Source organism: Scyliorhinus canicula, chromosome 13 (genome assembly GCF_902713615.1).
Source record: "Scyliorhinus canicula chromosome 13, sScyCan1.1, whole genome shotgun sequence".
NCBI classification, from domain to species: domain Eukaryota; kingdom Metazoa; phylum Chordata; class Chondrichthyes; order Carcharhiniformes; family Scyliorhinidae; genus Scyliorhinus; species Scyliorhinus canicula.
In genome coordinates, this window is record NC_052158.1 from 86,918,862 (window position 1) to 86,938,644 (window position 19,783).

The 19,783-nt window shown below is 43.7% G+C and overlaps 1 protein-coding gene across 1 annotated transcript in view; it reads right to left on the reverse strand.

Annotated features, from left to right (window-relative positions):
* The window catches only part of slc25a36a (solute carrier family 25 member 36a), an 80,952-nt gene that overhangs the window by 35,009 nt on the left and 26,160 nt on the right, over positions 1-19,783 (reverse strand). The window contains exons 2-3 of the mRNA XM_038817169.1: positions 11,773-11,943; positions 855-932 (exon numbers count right to left, since the gene is read on the reverse strand). Coding sequence (XP_038673097.1) covers positions 855-932; positions 11,773-11,943 — 249 coding nt within the window. The remainder of the gene's footprint in view (positions 1-854; positions 933-11,772; positions 11,944-19,783) is intronic.

A 19,783-nucleotide genomic window follows, 5' to 3' on the forward strand; every position in this document is an offset into this window, starting at 1 on the left:
GTGAACACAGCGAGGACAGAGCAGCAGAGGCAGGAGGACTCCATTCTAGAGTCAGCTCCATTAAGTGAGGCGAGGGTGAAATGGGAGGGCATGTTGAGTCCCATTCTGGATGGTGAGGTGTGGAGTGAGGCACTTTGCAGGATCAATCACACATCTTCATACGCTGGACTAAGTTTGATTTAATTCAAGGTGGTGCATAGAGCATATCTGACTAAAGTTAGGATGAGTGGGTTTTTCGCTGGGGTGAAGGACAAGTGTGAGCGCTGCTCCTCGGACGGGCTAACCACATTCGTAAGCCCTGGTCTTGTCCCAAGTTGGTAAGTTTCTGGGCTTCTTCAACACCATGTCAGAGATACTCAATGTTGATTTGGATCTATGTCTGCTAGTGGCCATATTTGGAGTATCAGACTTGTTGGTGCTTCAGTCGGGGTGAAGGCGGATGTCCTCGCTTTTGCCTCGTTGATAGCCCGGAGACAGGTTCGGCTTGGGTGGAAGTTTACCAGTGCCTCGACTTGGTTGGGTGACCTTATGTCTTTTCTACATTTGAGAAGGTTAAGTAGACCATTAGAGGGTCGGTAGAAGAGTTGTACCTCTGACAGCAGCTATTCATTTCCTTTTTTAAGGAACTAGTCACCATCAGCTGTTTAGTTTAGTTTAGTTCCTGGGGTTAAAGTTAATATGTGCTTTTGCTTGCAAGTCTCTTTCTTCTATTGCGTAAATTTGGTTAATTGTGTTGTACGATTGATTATTCTGGAAAATTTTTAATAAACATATTTTGAAAAATACTTATCTTGCACATCATTCCTAGATAAAGTTTACTGTAAATAATGCAAAGCTATAGTTTGACTGCTTACCTAGAAGGTGCGACGCCTACCAGATTAGGTCCCAACCCTCTGAAGAGAGAACGGGGACCTTCCTTTTCCAGAATCATCCTGGGAAAAACATTTTAAAAATGGGAAATTATAAAAAGCAAAATTTGGTAGAGATGTATTTAGTTTGCAACATACATTTTTTTTAAAAAGATGCTGCGCTGTAAACAGATGTCTGCCTAATCTGAACAATACGATCGCTAGTAATTCCAAATTTGGTATGGTCTAAACTGAACTTTGAACCACAAAGTTTGAACCACATAAGGAGGCAATTAGAATGGTCCTGTCTGCAATGGCTTTGTTACAACAATTTAAAACTGGCTGCATGGTTCGCTCCATCCTCCAAGCCCTGCATCTTTATTTGCTTCACATATTTCTTCATGTTTTTTTTCTTAAAGGATTCAGGTTCTTGCCTCAGCCACTATTTGACAAATTATCTCATGCCCCATCATACCTCTGCATAGGGAAACATTTCCGAACCAGTGTTTGGCGATCCATTTTTTGTATTAAACAACTCCTCATTACTAATTTACCAACTAGGGGCTGGTTTAGCTCACTGGGCTAAATCGCTGGCTTTTAAAGCAGACCAAGCAGGCCAGCAGCACGGTTCGATTCCCGTACCAGCCTCCCCGGACAGGCGCTGGAATGTGGCGACTAGGGGCTTTTCACAGTAACTTCATTGAAGCCTACTCGTGACAATACAGCGATTTTAATTTTCATTGAGGAAATATTACCTCCCGATTCACTATCAAAACTCCATACATTTTTAAAAATGTTCTCACAAGCCTTCTCAGCTTCTGTAGAAATAATCTCATTATACCAAGTCTATCCTTTCAACAACAGCTTTCCAACCCTGGTATCCTAATGAATCTTTGTGGATGACCTTTAATGCCACTTTCTAAAATGGGGTACTGAAAATTACTCTAAACATGGTCTAATCAATGATCTGTACAAATTTACTACTTCTTTATTCTTGTACGCCATCCTATTTACAGATTTTGCAGTGTTAGATACCTGCAAATCCACTTTCAGGGAAATTGGTCTTGACCACCCTTCAATATCTTCCTATTGGGTGCATATTCACATTTTGTGGTTTGCCCCAAAACGCATTACTTCATACGTATCCACAGTAAACTGCATCACATAAACTATGTCTATTTTAATGCAGTTAAATGAGGGAAAATAGACATTAATGAGCTGTCAATAGATATTTAATTTAACAAATACGTAACAGACATTTGAACATCTCCCGCGGGTACAAAAACAGGACTAGGCACAAAAACAAAGTAGGAAAATATTAACCGTCAGGGTTTCAGCATTTCCTGGAAGAATTTAACATGATGTCTATTGAAATTAATGGTCCTCAATATCCATAAAATCTGGTTGAGTGTGGCATGAAGGATCAGATTGGTTAATCTTTTATCTTTCATTATTCTATTGTTAATTATCTACAGATTTGAGGTCGAACAATTTTCAATGCACTTTGTTATGTGCCCGTTTACTCCATTTGCACACAACCCACTAGAAATCATGAAACTCAAGTCATTGGCTGTTAGCATGAAGTCAATTAAAGATTTTTAGCTTGATTGTACTTCTTGCTCTCCTGCAGGTATGGCTCTATCAAGCACAATTCCACAGGTGCTACTTACCATCTAGTTCCTCACCAATACAGTCATTATTCACATATAGGTCAATATGGAAAGTACAGGTGAACTACCACATCCAAATACTAAAAATATTCAAACATTAATATTCCACCACCTTTAACCTAAGGGGTAGAGTGAATAACAGGTAAGCTTTTTCTTTTTCTTTTTTTTTTAATCTAGAGGGGATGGCAGGGAAGGCAGTGCAATGTTCCACCTGCAGAATGTTTGACGTGAGGGACGCAGTCAGTGTCCCTGCTGATTTCACCTGTGGGAAGTGCACCCATCTCCAACTCCTCAGAAACTGCGTTAGGGAACTGGAGCTGGAACTGGATGAACTTCAGATCATTCGGGAGGCACAGGTGGTCATAGATAGTAGCTTCAGGGATGTAGTTACTCTGAAGAAGCAAGATAGGTGGGTGAAAGTGAGAGCGGCTTGGAGGAAGCAGTCAGCGCAGGGATCATCTGTGGTCATTCCCCTCAGTAACAAGTATACCACTTTGGATACTGTTGAGGGGGACGACCTACCAGGGGTAAGCCACGGTGAATGGATCTCCAGCACTGAGTCATGGTACACATCGGTACCAACGACATAGATAAGAGAAGGGACGGGGATTTAAAACAGGAATTTAGGGAGCTAGGGTGGAAGCTGAGAGCCAGGACAAACCATGTTGTCATCTCTGGTTTGTTGCCGGTGCCACGTGCTAGTGAGGTGAGGAACAGGGAGAGAGGGCAGATAAAAACATGGCTGCAGCCATGTGTTTAAGAGGGAGGGTTTCAGGTACGTGGATAATTGGAGCACATTCTGGGGAAGGTGGGACGTGTACAGACAGGACAGTTTGCACCTGAACCAGAGGGGCACCAATATCCTGGGAGGGAAATTTGCTACGGCTCTTCGGGGGATGTTTAAACTAATTTGTCAGGGGCTGGGAAGTCAGTGTTGAGAGTAGTGAGGTACTGAGGAGGGTAGCAAGGTCGCAGGAGTGTACCGGCAGACAGAAAGGTGGGTTGAGGTGTGTCTACTTCAATGCAAGGAGCATCCGGAATAAGTTGGTGAACTTGGAGCGTGGATTGGTACTTGGGACTACGACGTTGTGGCCATTACGGAGACATGGTTAGAACAGGGACAGGAATGGTTGTTGGAAGTTCCGGGGTATAGATGTTTCAGTAAATGTAGGGAAGGTGGTAAAAGGAGGAGTAGCATTGTTAATCAAGGATAGTTTTAGGGATCTGCCTACTGAGGTAACATGGGCCGAAGATGGAAACAGGAAAAGAGCGGTCACATTGTTAGGAGTTTTCTATTTGCCCCCAAATAGTAATAAAGATGTGGAGGAAGACATTGCAAAACAGATTATAGATATAGATATGTGGAGGTCTCAGGGTAGTTGTCATGGGTGACTTTAATTTTCCAAATATTGATTGGAACCTCTATAGGTCGAACAGTTCAGATGGGGCAGTTTTTGTACAGTATGTGCAGGAGGGTTTCCTGACACAATATGTGGATAGGCCGACAAGAGGGGAGGCCACATTGGATTTGCTACTGGGTAATAAACCGAGCCAAGTGTTAAATTAGTTTGTGGGAGAGCATTTTGGAGACAGTGACCACAATTCGGTGTCTTTCACTATTGCAATGGAGAGGCATAGGGCCATATGGCAGGGCAAGGTTTATAATTGGGGGAGGGGTAATTATGATGCGATTAGGCAAGAATTTGGGACCATAAGATGGGAACAGAAACGGTCAGGGAAAGGCACAAATGAAAAGTGGAGCTTGTTCAAGGAACAAATACTGCGTGTCCTTGATAGGCATGTCCCGGTCAGGCAGGGAGGAAATGGCCGTGTGAGGGAACCATAGTTCACAAAAGAGGTTGAATGTCTTGTCAAGAGGAAAAAGGAAGAGTATGTAAGGATGAGAAAACAAGGTTCAGTTGGGTCGCTTGAGGGTTACAAGGTAGCAAGGAATGAGCTAAAAATAAAAAGAGCTTAGGAGAGGGCATGAGAAGTCCTTGACAGGTCGGATCAAGGAAAACCCCCAACACCTACAGGCGGGAGGAGGTAGATGTTCTGAGGAAGGATGTATTAGCAATTTTGAAAAACCTTCGCGTCAACAGGTCCCCTGGCCCAGATGGGATATATCCAAGGATTATTTGGCAAGGGATGACATTGCAGAGGCTTTGGCTTTGATCTTTGGGTCCTCACTGTCCACGGGGATAGTGCCAGAGGACTAGAGAGGCGCGAATGTTGTTCCTCTGTTCAAGAAAGGGAATAGGAATGACCCTGGTAATTATAGGCCAGTTAGTCTTACTTCGGTGGTCGGTAAGTTAATGGAAAAGATCCTGAAGGATAGGATTATGACCATTTGGAAAGATGCAGCTTAATCCAGGATAGTCAACACGGTTTTGTGAAGGGCAAGTCTTGCCTCACTAATTTGATTGAATTCTTTGAGGTAACTAAGTGTATAGATGAAGGTAGAGCAGTTGATGTTGTATACAGGGATTTTAGTAAGGCGTTTGATAAGGTTCCCCATGGTCGGCTCATGAAGAAAGTAAGGAGGTGTGGGATAGAGGGAAATGTGGCCAATTGGATAAGTAACTGGATATCACAGTGGATGAGGTGGAGGGCTATTGTAGGCTGCAAAGAGACATTGATAGGATGCAGAACTGGGCTGAAAAATGGCAGATGGAGTTTAACCCTGATCAGTGCGAGGTGATTCATTTTAGTAGAAAAAATTTGAATGCGGATTACAGGGTCAATGGCAGGGTTCTGAGGAATGTGGAGGAGCAGAGAGATATTGGGGTTCATGTCCACAGATCTCTGAAGGTTGCCATTCAAGTGGATAGAGCCGTGAAGAAGGCTTATAGTGCGTTTGCGGTTATTAACAGGGGGCTTGAGTTTAAGAACCGCGGGGTTATGCTGCAACTATACATGACCCTGGTGAGACCACATTTGGAGTATTGTGTGCAGTTCTGGTCACCTTATTATAGGAAGGATGTGGAAGCATTGGAAAGAGTGTTAAGGAGATTTACCAGAATGCTGCCTGGTTTGCAGGATAGGTCTTATGAGGAAAGGTTGAGGGAGCTAGGGCTTTTCTCTTTGGAGCGGAGGAAGATGAGAGGCGACTTAATAGAGGTTTATAAGATGATGAGGGGGATAGATAGAGTGGACGTTCAGAGAATATTTCCTCGGGTGGATGTAGCTGTTACAAGGGGGCATAACTATAACATTCAGGGTGGGAGATATAGGAGGGATGTCCGAGGTAGGTTCTTTACTCAGAGAGTGGTTAGGGTGTGGAATGGACTGTCTGCTGTGATAGTGGAGTCAGACACTTTAGGAACTTTTAAGCGGTTATTGGATAGGCACATGGAGCACACCAGAATGACAGGAAGTTGGATAGCTTGACCTTGGTTTCGGACAATGCTTGGCACAACATCGAGGGCCGAAGGGCCTGTTCTATGTTCTATGATAAGTACAGTATTTTAGGGGACACGGTGGCGCAGTGGTTAGCACTGCTGCATACGGCACCAAGGACCCGGGTTAAATCCCGGATCCGGGTCACTGTCTGTGTGGAGTTTGCACATTCTCCCCGTGTTTGTGTGTGTTTCACCCCCACAACTCAAAGATGTGCAAGTTAGGTGTATTGGCCATACAAAATTACCCTTAATTGGGAAAAAATATAATTGGGTACTCTAAATTTTAATTTTTTTAAATAATTGTGATATTTTACATTGAAATAAATGAAAAAATAAATGCAGTTTAAAGTATAAATGTAACTTTATACTTTCAGTATCTCCTGCTTGCTGCCAATCCTGCTTCCCAAACCTCCCACTCCCTGGTCCTTCCAATTGCTTCAGATCCATCCCCAACCCGGAGTTACGACCTATTTTCCCACCTCTGATCTCATCAAACCTCCTATTCCCTGACTCACTATTTCACTGCTCATCTCTCTTGTTCAAGATCCCAATCCGATCAGAAGCCGGAGCTTATGTTTTGTGAAAGTGAGAGTCCCGATGATGTAGAAATGCCGAGCTACAACACTATAGTGCTTTTCAATTCCCCTCGCTTGCTGCTTCCCTCTCTTAAACCCTCACTGTGAGTTTCAAATCTGGATCTCGATCAGGAATGCAAGTTCAGGCGAAATGGCAAGAGGGCAAGTCAGGGAACAGGGGATTAAGCAAGAGCATGGATTGGAGAAGAGAGTGAAAGCTGCAACTTTGGGAGGTTGGGCAACAGGGAGAAGCTGCTCCAAACATAACACCACTCAAGCCACATGGGAGATGGCATTAAAACAAACTTCAAAATACGCAACATTACACTTGCATGTTTTTTTAATTGACATAAGATACATATTTACCCATTTCAAAATATGTAATGAAAATATGGAATGCTGATGGAACGAGAGAGAGAGAAAAAGAAAGTCTCGAAAGAAGTTAATTCTGCCGAGAAAATGGTGCATTCTGCACAAAAGTTAAAATTCAGATTCTAAAATGGAAGTGATTTCAAAGCAGGCAGATAGCCCAATGGCAGTGTTTAATTGAAAGGTACTTGCTGTACGAGGGGAAATATTTAGTCATACAATCACAGATGAGGTGGAGAAGAGAATTACACTTAATAATGCAAAGGAGAGTTTGGGGAGAGTTAAATAAATAGGTTATCACTATAAGCGTCCTCTGTTCACAATTATGACCATGAGCTTCTGGGCACTTCCCATTTTAAGTCTCTATTCCACTCCCACTTTGATGTCTACCTTCAGCTTCCTTGACCGTTAAAATTAAACAAAAGCTGAAGAGCAGTACCTAATCTTTCGATTGGGCATTTTGCACCTTCTGGATTTGGAATTCAATCATTACTGACCATAACTACTTATCCATTCTTTTGGACAACAGCTGATGGTAATGAGCCTGCCATTTCATTTACAGGTTCACAAGACTCATCTCATGTTCTTTACTTGCCCCAATGCAATCCACCTTTGCATCATCATGACTTTGTCATTTAATTATTTTGCCTCCTGCCCATCACAAATCTTCCCTCTTGTTCTATCCCTCCCTGCCTGGCTTTCCCAGGCTTTGTATTTGCTTAAAGTAGGTTACATTTCTAAATAACTTTCTCCAGTTCTGGTGAAAGGTCGCTAATTTGAAATATTAAGTATGCTTCTTTCTCTCCTGATGCTACCCGAGTAGTTCCAGTATATTCTTATTTATTTCAGATTTCTAGCATATGTAGTAGTTGCGTTTTTCATAGAATTGTGTTGATTAGGTAGCTTTCAGCCAACGGACTTGGAAACCTAAAACTGAATGCAATACTCAGCCAAGCAAATTAGCACGCTTCTCGCACCGTATAAATCTGTTATTTTCCCCGACATTGGCATGCCTGTAATTGTCCTGATAAAGGGAAGACGAAAAGCTTCAACAAAATACTTTTCCGCAATATGCTTGCTCTACACTTGGGAGTTTGGATTCTGCTCGGCTCATTGAGAATTGCCCAATTTAATTGGCTGAAGTGTGTTTATTTTTTTGCCCATCGCACATATTCCTTCTAACAGATGCAAATGATAAGAAATTTCCACTCTAAAACTGATGCAGGAGCCATCAGCGAGGTAAATGCCACGAACCATTGCTTTGCTGCAGCCTACAAAATCCAGGCTAGTATAGTTCAAACAATATTCCAAAAAGGAGAAAAAAATATAAATTCTGCAAGTATGGTTTTGTAGAAGTGCCTATGCATCAAATAAAAAATGGTCACTTATCCTCCTGGTTTAGAGATGGACCAAAAACAAATTAAAACTCAACAATTGTATTTACAGCTGTTATTAAGTTATATCACCACACAGATGAGTACACAGCGTGCCCTCCCTTTCTTACCATTTTACATTTAATGTTTCAGTAAATATTAACTGAATCCAACACAGAAATCAAGGGAGGAGCCAGTTGCAAGCATTTGCTAAACTAGTACTTTCAAATTTTAAGTTAACCTTTTCTTCCATATGCTTGTACATGAGCCAAGCAGGGGGCAGGCCATTCAATTTAAAGATGAGCCAAATATTGCTAACCGGATATTGTTAACCCAACAGCCTAAAAACGTATTTGGACACGTATCCAATAGCAATCAAAATATGACTGAGTTCAATGCTGCATTTGAAAAAGAAAACACAAAATAGCCAACTTCTTGATCCTTTATTAAGACTGACTTTAATGGGATGAGATAGAGATTGTCAGGTGGTGTTCAGAAATAATTTAGCTATTGCTGAATCGGTCGATGTGGTTAAGGGGCAAAACCCCTACTTGTTTAAAAATAAAGTCATGGATCATTAAACAGGTAAGGAACAATACAAAATTAAAAATAAGTGCTGACCACTGAAAAATAATTCAGGCCTTAATAATAATAATCTACATTGTCACAAGTAGGCTTACATTAACACCGCAATGAAGTTACTGTGAAGCTACCCTAGTCGCCACATTCCAGTGCCTGTTCTGGTACACAGAGGGAGAATCAGTGTTCAATTCACCTAACAAGCAGGTCTTTTGGGACTTGTGGGAGGAAACCGCAGCACCCAGAGTAAATCTGCGCAGACGCAAGGAGAGCTTGCAGACTCCGCTTAGATGGTGACCCAAGCAGGAATCGAATCGAACCCTAACCCTGGCGCTGTGAAGCAACAGTGCTAACCACTGTGCTACCGTGCCACCCACTTAAGAGTTGCACGTGAACAGCATCTTAAAATTCAATGATAAACCATGTGATTATGATCTCTGGTGTACTTTCCCTTATGTAAAGACAAAGTGGCTGGCAATTGAGCACAAACATAATGTAGCTGTTTTTGGAAGAGAATATTTTCATGATTTAAAAAAAAAAAGAATTGGCAAAAGAAAGACGGGCAGCACAAGCCAAAGCTGTAATATTGAAGCTTGTGGGAGACAATGGTAGAAAACATTCTCTCTACCTGCCTCAAACAGGTAAGAGGCAGGGTGGGTGGTGTGGTTGGGCTGGATGGATAAAAGAGACAGTTAAAGAGCAAACCAGATCCCAAATGTACTTATTGTGGAGTACAATAAGTGGGTGGAGAGACAGAAACCCATAAACAGAATCTGGATGGAGTCAAATCTGCAAGTTGGAGATCAACAAATATCTCAAGGATTAGGAAGTCAACACTGAAGGTTGTTGCGATAAATTAAAACATATCTGAAACAGCGAATAAGAAATGCAACACAAGTGTGTAGAGTCCTCAAAATATATAGACAGGAAATACAGTACATTTTAGGGATACTTAGGATGCTTGTGAAAGTGATCCTGGGGAACACAATATTTTGTTAGACATCTTTAATGGAACAGTTACTCTCCATTCCTTAAGTAAGCATATGTTACGATTCTGTTCGGGACCATTAACGTGTAAAGAAGAAACCAAAGCACCCAGTAATTCATTGACAGAATCTATGCTACAAGACTTTATATTTTAATATATAGTTAATTTTGTTTTCAATCTCACCCCCAAGAGTTCCCTTGTTTGGAATACCCTTCCCTTGTCTTAGACAATCCTTTTTTAAAATAAATTTAGAGTACCCAATTCATTTTTTCCAATTTAGGAGCAATTTAGTGTGGCCAATCGATCTACCCTGCACATCTTTTGGGTTTTGGAATTGAAACCCACACAAACAAGGAGAGAATGTGCACTCCACATGGACAGTGACTCAGAGCCGGGATCGAACCTGCGACCTCGACGCAGTGAGGCAACAGTGCTATCCACTGCGCCACCACGCTTATACAATCCTGAACGTTCATTCACCTTTCTTGAGACCAACTCGAAAAGGTATCCCACAGCTCTCTGGAATTCATGTCAATTCTTTCAGGATTTCAGCTATTGGCCTATGGGAGTCTTCCATCAGCCTTTTAGCTACGTTACTCTCTACCTCTTTTTTAAACTGACGTCACATCTCCTTACCAGGAGATGCCCAACTAACCTCCCGTTACCCAATTAACCTCCTGCTATCCAAGCTAACTGTTGACTGCTTTCTGCCACAAGGCTCTGAGGATCACTGTAGATTTCTTCCACGAGCTGCCAGCTAGAACAAATCATCTAACTGTATTTCCCTCATGAAATCCAAATTGAGATGGAGTTCTACCCACATTTCATGGGGTTAATGATGAAGTTATTATTTTCTGTGCTTAAAGTGCAAACCTAACTTTTCTTTCACTCAAACTCTGAACTGCAGTCTACATCTGGGTCAAACTGCAACTGCCTTTGGGGTCTGTTCTAAAAGTGAACTGCTTGCTTCCGTCAGCAAAGATGGAGATAAATTAAACAGAATAATCATCCAACTAAGGCTCCAGCCCGAACCATTACCTCTCTGGCAAATGTTTCCAATTATCTTACAGTTAACACTTTAACCTGGAGGAGGTACGGTGGAGCATTGGTTAGCACTGCTGCCTCACTGCACCGAGGTCCCAGGTTGATCCCGGCCCTGGGTCACTGTCAAGTGTGGAGTTTGCACATTCTCTCCATGCCTGCGTGGGTCTAACCCCTACAACCCAAAGATGCGCAGGTAGGTGGATTGGCCATGCTAAATTGCCCCATAATTGGGAAAAAAAAAAGAATTGGGTACTTTAAAATTTATATTAAAAAAACACTTTAACCTCCAACCTAAAATGTTATATTCTAAAACCTATTCAATTTTGGAATAATAAGAACAATTGATCCATGCACAGCAAGATGACAATGTGAAAGTGTTGCATGAGGGAAGGAAAGAAATAAAGGAACTAGACTTCCTGATGCGTGACCTCCCATGATTCTTACTGTACCTTTGCAAAGGACACAATTGAATTCAGTTGTCAGATCCCTAGTCAAAAAGTTGCTGTGACTTCTCCATCAAGACTAAATTCAAATAGTCTAGATTCTTGTATCAGAGTGTCCCAGATATCCCCACCCCAGTAAGGAAGCAAAGTTGACAAAGGGTCATCTGGACTCGAAACGTTAGCTCTTTTCTCTCCCTACTGATGCTGCCGGACCTGCTGAGATTTTACAGCATTTTCTCTTTGGTTTCAGATTCCAGCATCCGCAGTAATTTGCTTTTATCCCCAATAAGGAGTTATACATACGTTAGAAAGACAGGAAAAGTAGGCAGAGGAAAAAAAAAAAACCAAGAAATCAAGCACCTATTCTACATAGAAGTGTGGTTACATGTCATACAATGTACTAAAAATATGTAAACGTACTAAAAATATGTAAACTGAGAAACAAAGGACAATATTCACAAATTAGAAAATGCAGTACTTACTTCAAACAATGCAGAGGGCCAGGAGAAACACGAGCCACCCGGCTCACACGAGCCCCATTTATTGTACTGAGGTGAACTTCTGGGATGTAGAATGTGACAGATGATGATTGCAGTCTGGTTTTCACTACTTCCAAAGGGCATGTTAAAATGGCTCCTACTGTCCCCCCACAGCTGCCAAGACAAAATGGCCCAGTTTAGTCCAAAATAAGCATTTAGCCAGCAAACAAAAGTCATGAGAGCAATGTTGAGAATGAGAATTTCACAAATAGCATATCTCTACCTGTACTATTACATCACCAAAATAATTCCCCAATGAAGAAATGCACACAGATGTGTTGACGTTGAATAGGGTGCAAGGGATTTACTAAATCATTACAGGCTAGTCGGTCGAACCCTAGGTAGTGGGAAAACAATTCTGTGACAGGATAAACTTAGTAAGAAGTCTGACAACAACAGGTTTATTTGGAATCTCACTTAAAGTGCGCAGCTCCTTCATCAGGTGAGTTGGACTTGAACCTGGTGTTGTAAGACTTCTACTGTGCCCACCCCAGTCAGCATCTCCACATCAAGGAAAAATTAGAAAGACACTGATCAATCAAGGATAGTCAGCTTGAATTCGTTAAGGAAGAGTCACGTCGGATTAATTTGAATTTCTTTTAAGTAACAAGGACGATTGGTGATGATGCTGCAGTTGATGCGGCTGCTTAGATTTCAGCAAGCCTTTTTGGCAAGGCTACACATGGAAGACTGGTTAAAAAATAGAAACCATGCTGCCCACAGGAACGTAGCAAGATGAATACAAAAATTATTGTGGATGACAGTGGCTAGCACGGTTGCCTCACAGCGCCAGGGTCATGGGTTCGATTGCAACCTCAGGCGACTGTCTCGGTGGAGTTTGCATGTTCTCCCCGTGCCTGCGTAGTTTTCCTCCGGGTCCTGTGGCTTCCTCGCTCAGTCCAAAGACGTGAATGTGGGTGGATTGGCCATGCTAAATTACCCTTTGGTGTCCCAAGGTCAGTTGGGGTTATGAGGTTATGGGGATAGGGTAGGGGAGTGGACCTAGGCTGAGGTGCTCTTTCGGAGGGTTGGTACATACTAGATGGGCCAAATAACCTCCTTCTGCACTGTAGGGATTCTATGAGATGTTGTGAATGGAATGCCATTTCCAGTGAGGTTTAGGCAGGGCTTGGTACTGGGTCCCCTGCTTTTAGGGGCAAATATTGACAATTTGGATATAAAATGTAGGGGGAATTGTAGCGTATATGGGGCTGGATTCTCCGATCGCCGACATCGCACGTGCTCACACCGTTCAGGGACCTCGCATGGCGGCTGCAGGCTGAGTCCAGCACCGCCACAGTTGGGGCGGAGTCGTTCCACTGCCCGGGGGGGGTCTTCGGCGGCGGCTGGCGGACATCGGCGCAGGATTGGAGAATCCAGCCCATGGTGTCCGTCTCTTTCAGACAGTACAGCTGATGGATCACCCGACTTGAAGGAACAATGGGAATCGAAAGTGAATGATCACCCCATAGGGTGGAGTCTTCTCTTGGGCAGAATGCATCTAGCAGCCATGTAGTAAGCATACAGGACTTGGAGCTGTGGTCCAAGGCAGTTTCGTGCTGCAAAACCTCCTGCATTAAGTTTGTCTTGATTAATAAACACCTTCTTGTTCCAAAATAAAGTCTGAAGTCTCTTCACAATGCCAGGAGTGTCCCACAATACATCATAACATATTGGCAAAGAGGTGGATCAATTCGATAGCACAGCCCACTCGTCAGTGCCCAAATTAACTGAGTTTGGAAAAGATGGTTAACTCACCCAAGTACCTGCGAATAGTCTCAAAGAGAGCTGGCAAAGTGCAGGGTAGATAGTGATGAACCCGGTATGGCCAGGTGAGTCAAAAGGTTTGGAAAGATATAGAAATTAAAATGAAGAGAGATTAGCTTTCAGGAGCAAGGGAAGGAAAGTTTGCACTCAAGAGGAACTAAGAAAAAAAACGACACGAGTGTTTGGAGTTAAAAGATATACCCAGCTCGAAGAGAGCTGTGGCCCAAATTTAAAAAGAAGAAACAGAAGACAGAAATTGTTGCAGTTAAACAAGTTCAGATGCTAAGCAGAGTAAAAGGGAAGCCTTAGTGAGTCATTACGGATCTCCCGATCTGAAGACTGTCTTGTTATGCTCTTGGCATAGCATAAGCGGCTTCCTTGATGTGCACTCTGACAAAGGAAGGTTCAGGCGCGGAGATAACTTCAACACGTTTATTGAACTATTTACAATTATCATAGAATTATAGAATTTACAGTGCAGAAGGAGGCCATTTTGCCCATCGAGTCTGCACCGGCTCCTGAAAAGAGCACCCTACCCAAGGTCAACACCTCCACTCTATCCCATAACCCAGTAACCCCACCCAACACTAAGGGCAATTTTGGATACTAAGGGCAATTTATCATGGCCAATCCACCTAACCTGCACATCTTTGGACTGTGGGAGGAAACCGGAGCACCCGGAGGAAACCCACGCACACACAGGGAGTATGTGCAGACTCCGCACAGACAGTGACCCAAGTAGGAATCGAACCTGGGACCCTGGAGCTGTGAAGCAATTGTGCTATCCACAATGCTACCGTGCTGACCTATTCTGCTACTCGGGTTCGCCACTACTGTTAATCCTTCTATAGCTACTCAGACTGACAAACCAGTCTGCTACAATCCACGTGGTGGGTGTGATATTGAATCAACCCCGTGTCTCTACTCACCGAGTGTCTCCACTGGAAAGAGGAAGATCATGTGTGCGGTGTCCTTTATATATGGGTTGGTGTAATGCCCCCATGGTAGTGTCACCTCTGTGTGTATCGTGAATGCCCATTGGTCGTGTCCCATCTTACTGACCTATTGGTTGAGTGTCCCTCTAGTGTCAAGCTAGTTTACGTGTACTTACATTAACCCCTTGTGTATCTACAGTGATGCATATCACCACAAAGACAGCCTTCATCAGGTCCAGGGAGAGAGATCCCTGCACCAAGGGACTTTCAGCAGAGATGTTCTGGGGTTGGATCCTCCGTTTCAGCGGTTACCTGCTGGCGCCAGTGGAGCATGTGTGGTCTTTTACAACCGAAAAATTGGCAAGAAACCCACACCGATTCAGACACCGGTACGGACTGAAACTCCCACCTTGAAAACGGTCGGAGAATGGCTGGATCCCGGGCCACGCACGTGGCGAAACCTTTGCCATAATGACCTCTGTACCTGTTGTTCTGAAGGGAGAAGAAGGAGATGGGACCTGCTTCCTGGGCTAACTGCAGCGGTCGTCAACTGGGCACGAAGCCAACCCGCCATACGTGACGCCACAGCCTACCCCCTGGCCACCGCCCACCAGAAACCAACCCCCCCCCCTCCCCCAATGCCTGCAGCACGAATCCCAGCTGAGTGTGGGGCGCTGGGTAGTTCGCAGCCGGCACACCAGGTTCCCGACCGCTGGGATCACACGTATTCAGAGCCGTCGGTAACTCGGCCCATCGGGGGCTGAGCATCGCGGGGTGGACTGGCCCATTTCGTGCCAACGACGTTGAAATAGCATGCAGAACAGTGACGCCAGTTTGGAGGGGACGGAGCATGACGGACCGGCGTCAAACCGGTGCCGGCCCCGATTCTGGACCGAAAATCCATTCACCGCCCAATCACCGAACACAAATTCGGCGTTGAGCTACAGGGAATCCCGACCCTGCTGTTTTGGGGAGAGGTCCCCAACGTGTTTCAAATGAAACCAAGTTAAAACGTTTTTTTAAAACTGCCCCCGAACGGAATATACTGATCAGTGAAATTCATAAAAAGATTGATATGAGAATGAGTAGAAAACAAAAGGGAAAACTGCAGAAATGGATGTAAACATTTTCCACCAGCAAAGAAACGTGTCCAAAAGAAAAGGAACTGTAGTTTCCCGCCAAAAACATCAAAAGCATGGGAAAAGCAAAAGCACAGATAGAGAATACAGCAGTTGAAAAAGAGAGGAAAGTTTACACTCTGCAATATTTAATGCAACAACCACAAGGAGGAACAAAGAACAAGGGACAGGAAAATCAGAAAAGACTCCAAAAAGGGGTCCACAAGCAACACAGGACTTCATAGGAAGCACTGAAGAATTCAAGTAAGAGGCAATGCTGGAGCTCAGAGGAGGTAAACATCCCTCAAGGAAGCGGCAAAACCAAACTGAGTAGGCAGTGAAAGACGCCCCAGGAGGGCACCGAAAGACCTTAAATGACCAAATGAAGATATGAAAGCATGCAAGATTGAATTGCGTCCCAGCATTTTGTACTGTAATGAGAATTTTTTTTGGGAGTTTCCGCAATAAATTACAAGCAAACGATAAACCTGTAATCAGTCAGAAAATAAGATAGCCACAGCAGAAGTTGTAGGACGAGTGAAGAAAAAGAATTGGATACACTTTGCGAGAACTACAGGGTAAAAGTTTGTGACCCTAATCTAAATGAGAAGCAGCCCAGCTATGTCAAAGGAAAGAGAAAATAAAACAAACTCTCTGAAAAAGGTGGAAGTAGCAAGGAAATTTCCTAGGGCCAGTAAGAAATAGTACAACATTCACCAGCAAGTGGTGCAGGAACTGGTGTTAGAGCATAAAGATGTGGGCAGCACGATAGCATGGTGGTTAGCACTATAGCTTCACAGAGCCAGGGTCCCAGGTTCGATTCTTGGCTTGGGTCACACTCTGTGCGGAGTCTGCAATTTCTCTAATTTTGCGTGCCTAATCCACCTACCCTGCACATCTTTGGACTCTGGGGGTGAGACTCATGCAGACACAAGGAAAATTTGCAAACTTCACACGGTCAGTGACCCGGGGTCAGGATCAAACCCGGGTCCTCGATGCAGTGAGGCGGCAGTGCTAACCACTGTGCCACCGTGCTGCCCTCTACTGTTCTATAATACTGAGGCATAAAAACTTGAACGGCTCAAGGACCAATCCTTGGTTTGTAATTATTTTGTTTTCCTTTCCAACATTTAATCAGCTCCCCTTCCATGTCAAAGAAAATCTCACTGCAAATTTTGTGCAGATGTACAATGATACACAAGGTTATTGAAATAGTATATCAATAGTCCTTGTCTAGCCACATCTGAACAATGGAAATAGCTGAAGAGCTGAGTAAAAGTGGGAGGAAGATAAATAATATCAATTAATAGCAGTGAATGCATTTGACACAACAATTGCACTTATTGTACTTGTTCAGGTAGCTGTATAGTGCCAGATACACAAAGACCTCAGCAGCAACATCCTTTCCACACAAAAAGCTGACTACAAAAATTCAAGTTACACTTCAAAAATATATATACACTGCATGCACAAATACAGGTAATCACATTGGCAATATTTTTCCTTGATATAAAAACAAAAACAAAACAAATTAACCAAAATCTTATGCAGATACTTCTACTTCCAGTCTGCCTTCCAAGTTATCTGGCAGAATTTTCATGGGACAAAATCCCAAGTGAACCATTGCACAATGAGATGCTTTGTACAGTAACTTTTGTCTGTTGGCACCATTCATCTCCTGTAAGATAGAAATCACAATCCAAGGCTAAGTTCACTTTCCCACTTCAAATGGTCTTTATTCCCATGCCTAAGGTACGTACATACATACATACGCTAAATTAGGCAACTCCAATTTCCATTATCGATCATGGGAAAGACATGATCCTCCTCAATGGCAGAAAATGGTGATTCTATAATACGAGATAATAAAGGAGCAGGCAGACGCAGAATCGCAATGAAAGATTAACTGCAGCACAATTAAGTACCGTTTATCATTATGTCCTTAACTGTTAAATATTTAAGTAGCATATCTCACGGCAGTATCTTTCAAAACAGTTCTTACTTATTTGGACTGCGGAAGGACTAATGATTTGGGCTTCCAGGTTATTTGACGCTGTACATACAAAAAAAGACTTCATACACCATCCACTATAACAGCTCAAACCATCCAAGCATCAAACCAAAATTCTCACTTTAAAAAAGGTAATTAATCAGAAGGTCAAAAATCATATTTCAGAGGAAAACGACAAGAGGTTTGCTGGAAAATTAATACCTTAACCACAGTATAGGTAAACCACTGAGAATACGTGTTTTGGCCAAGTCTGGCAATGCAATCTGCAAGAGAGTATTTTTGTGAAGTGGATACTGTTAAGTCGTTGGTTCGAACAACTTCTTTTGTTGATATGTGTGTTGGTTTTGTGAATTTCTGATATAAACTGTTAAAAGCTCAATTGCATGATTTAAAAAAAAAAATACTTCTAAGAAAAATTGCAGACCATATGATTAAGGTTGAATCAGAGTGGGAAACGCTAGTGAGGAAAATAAACTGCACAATTACAATCACAAATCAAAACTGAAATCTTATTAAGTAGATCTCATCAGGATCACACACACACCACAATCATTTTGTGTACTTTGTGGAAATAGGCCTTAGGATGAAGATTGGTATGGATCTAAACAGGAAGAGGAACCTCGGCAGTAGGTTCATTTTGTTCGTCTGCTCTCTCCCCACCAGAGTCAGTGGGAATGCATCCCATTTCTGTCGGTCTTTTTTAATTTCCTCCGCCAGACTAGTCAAACTCTACTTGTGAATCTATGTCCAGTCTTGGGCTATCTGGATCACCAGGTGGCAGAATTTGTTCTGGGCTAGTTTGAATGGTAGTCCCTCCAGCTCTGTCCCTCCCCCATTCGGGTTCACCGGGAATGCTTCGCTCTTGCCCAGGTCGTGTTTGTAGCACAAGGCTCCGAACTCTCCCAGAAGATGCATGATTGCTTTCAGGCCATTCTAGGTGTTCGAGACGGAGAGGAGCAGGTCATCTGCATAGAGTGAAACGCTGTGCTCTCTGCCTCGCCTTTGGATGCCCTTCCAGCTTTTCACGTCTCGCAGAGTGTACGCCAGGGGTTCAATTGCTAGGGCGAAGAAGAGCAGGGACATGGGCATCACTGCCTTGGGCCTGTGCAGCTGGAAGTATTCCGAGCTGGTGATAACGAGTCGAAAGTTCACTTAGGTGGCTCCAAAGTGGCTGCTTGCGGCGCCATCTTGTTTCCTCAACTTGTTCCTCACCCGCCGAAGCCCATGTGAAACTCAAACTCATTTTTTTCTGCTCTGTTCCTTTTGTGCTCTTCACCACCCCCCCCCCCCCTCCCAGTGTCACCTTTCCCCAACTCCCCCTATACTTTCCCCTTCCCCATCCGTGTCCCCCTACCCACCCCCTCCCCCGATCAGGTGCTCCCTCCCTGCCTGGAGGTGCGCCACAGTCCCCTATGCTGTCTGTCTTCCCATGCTAGCTATCCCTGCCAGTGCGGCGGCTCCACTCCCAGGGCTGGTGTAGCCCCTTCCTTATGCCCACTGACTGCTGTTTCTCCTGTTTGCACCCTCACCTGCATTTCCCTGTCCTCGCTTCTTTCTATGACTCAAGTCTTCCCATTATGATCAGAGCAAGGCAGCACAGTCTCACGCAAACATGCTTACTGTCCAATGAGTCTTTTGCTCCTTCAGTCTTTTTCTGCACAACCCTCATCGTTGCCTTGCCTGTCCCCTTGTCCAGGCTGTTAGTTCAGACCACCACCACCTGAATTTCTGTCTTGATCGCCTCTCTCATGGCGGTCAGCACTTTCATAAGGAAGTTCTTCCACCCATCTCCAGGTGGTGGAAGGGGGGGGGGGGGGAGAGAGCTGATATTCAGGTCGGTGGCCACCCTCCTAGGTGGCCGGGCCCCTTCGCCCCATGGGTCCACCATCTCGTCCGCCTGCTGCTTGTGGTTCTTTCCGCCGCTTCTGCCATCTTTTCAACCCTCGAGCTCCTGTTAGCTAGCATCCGTTCTTGGTTTCTCTCTTGCAGTAGTTTTTGTGTTCGAAATTTAGGCAAAATTCAACTAAAAGTGCCTTTTTTGTTCTCGTTTGGAGGAGAGCCACCTGACGTGCGTCTGCTCAGCCCATCACAGTCATCTGAAGTCTCCGATACGTACATTTTTA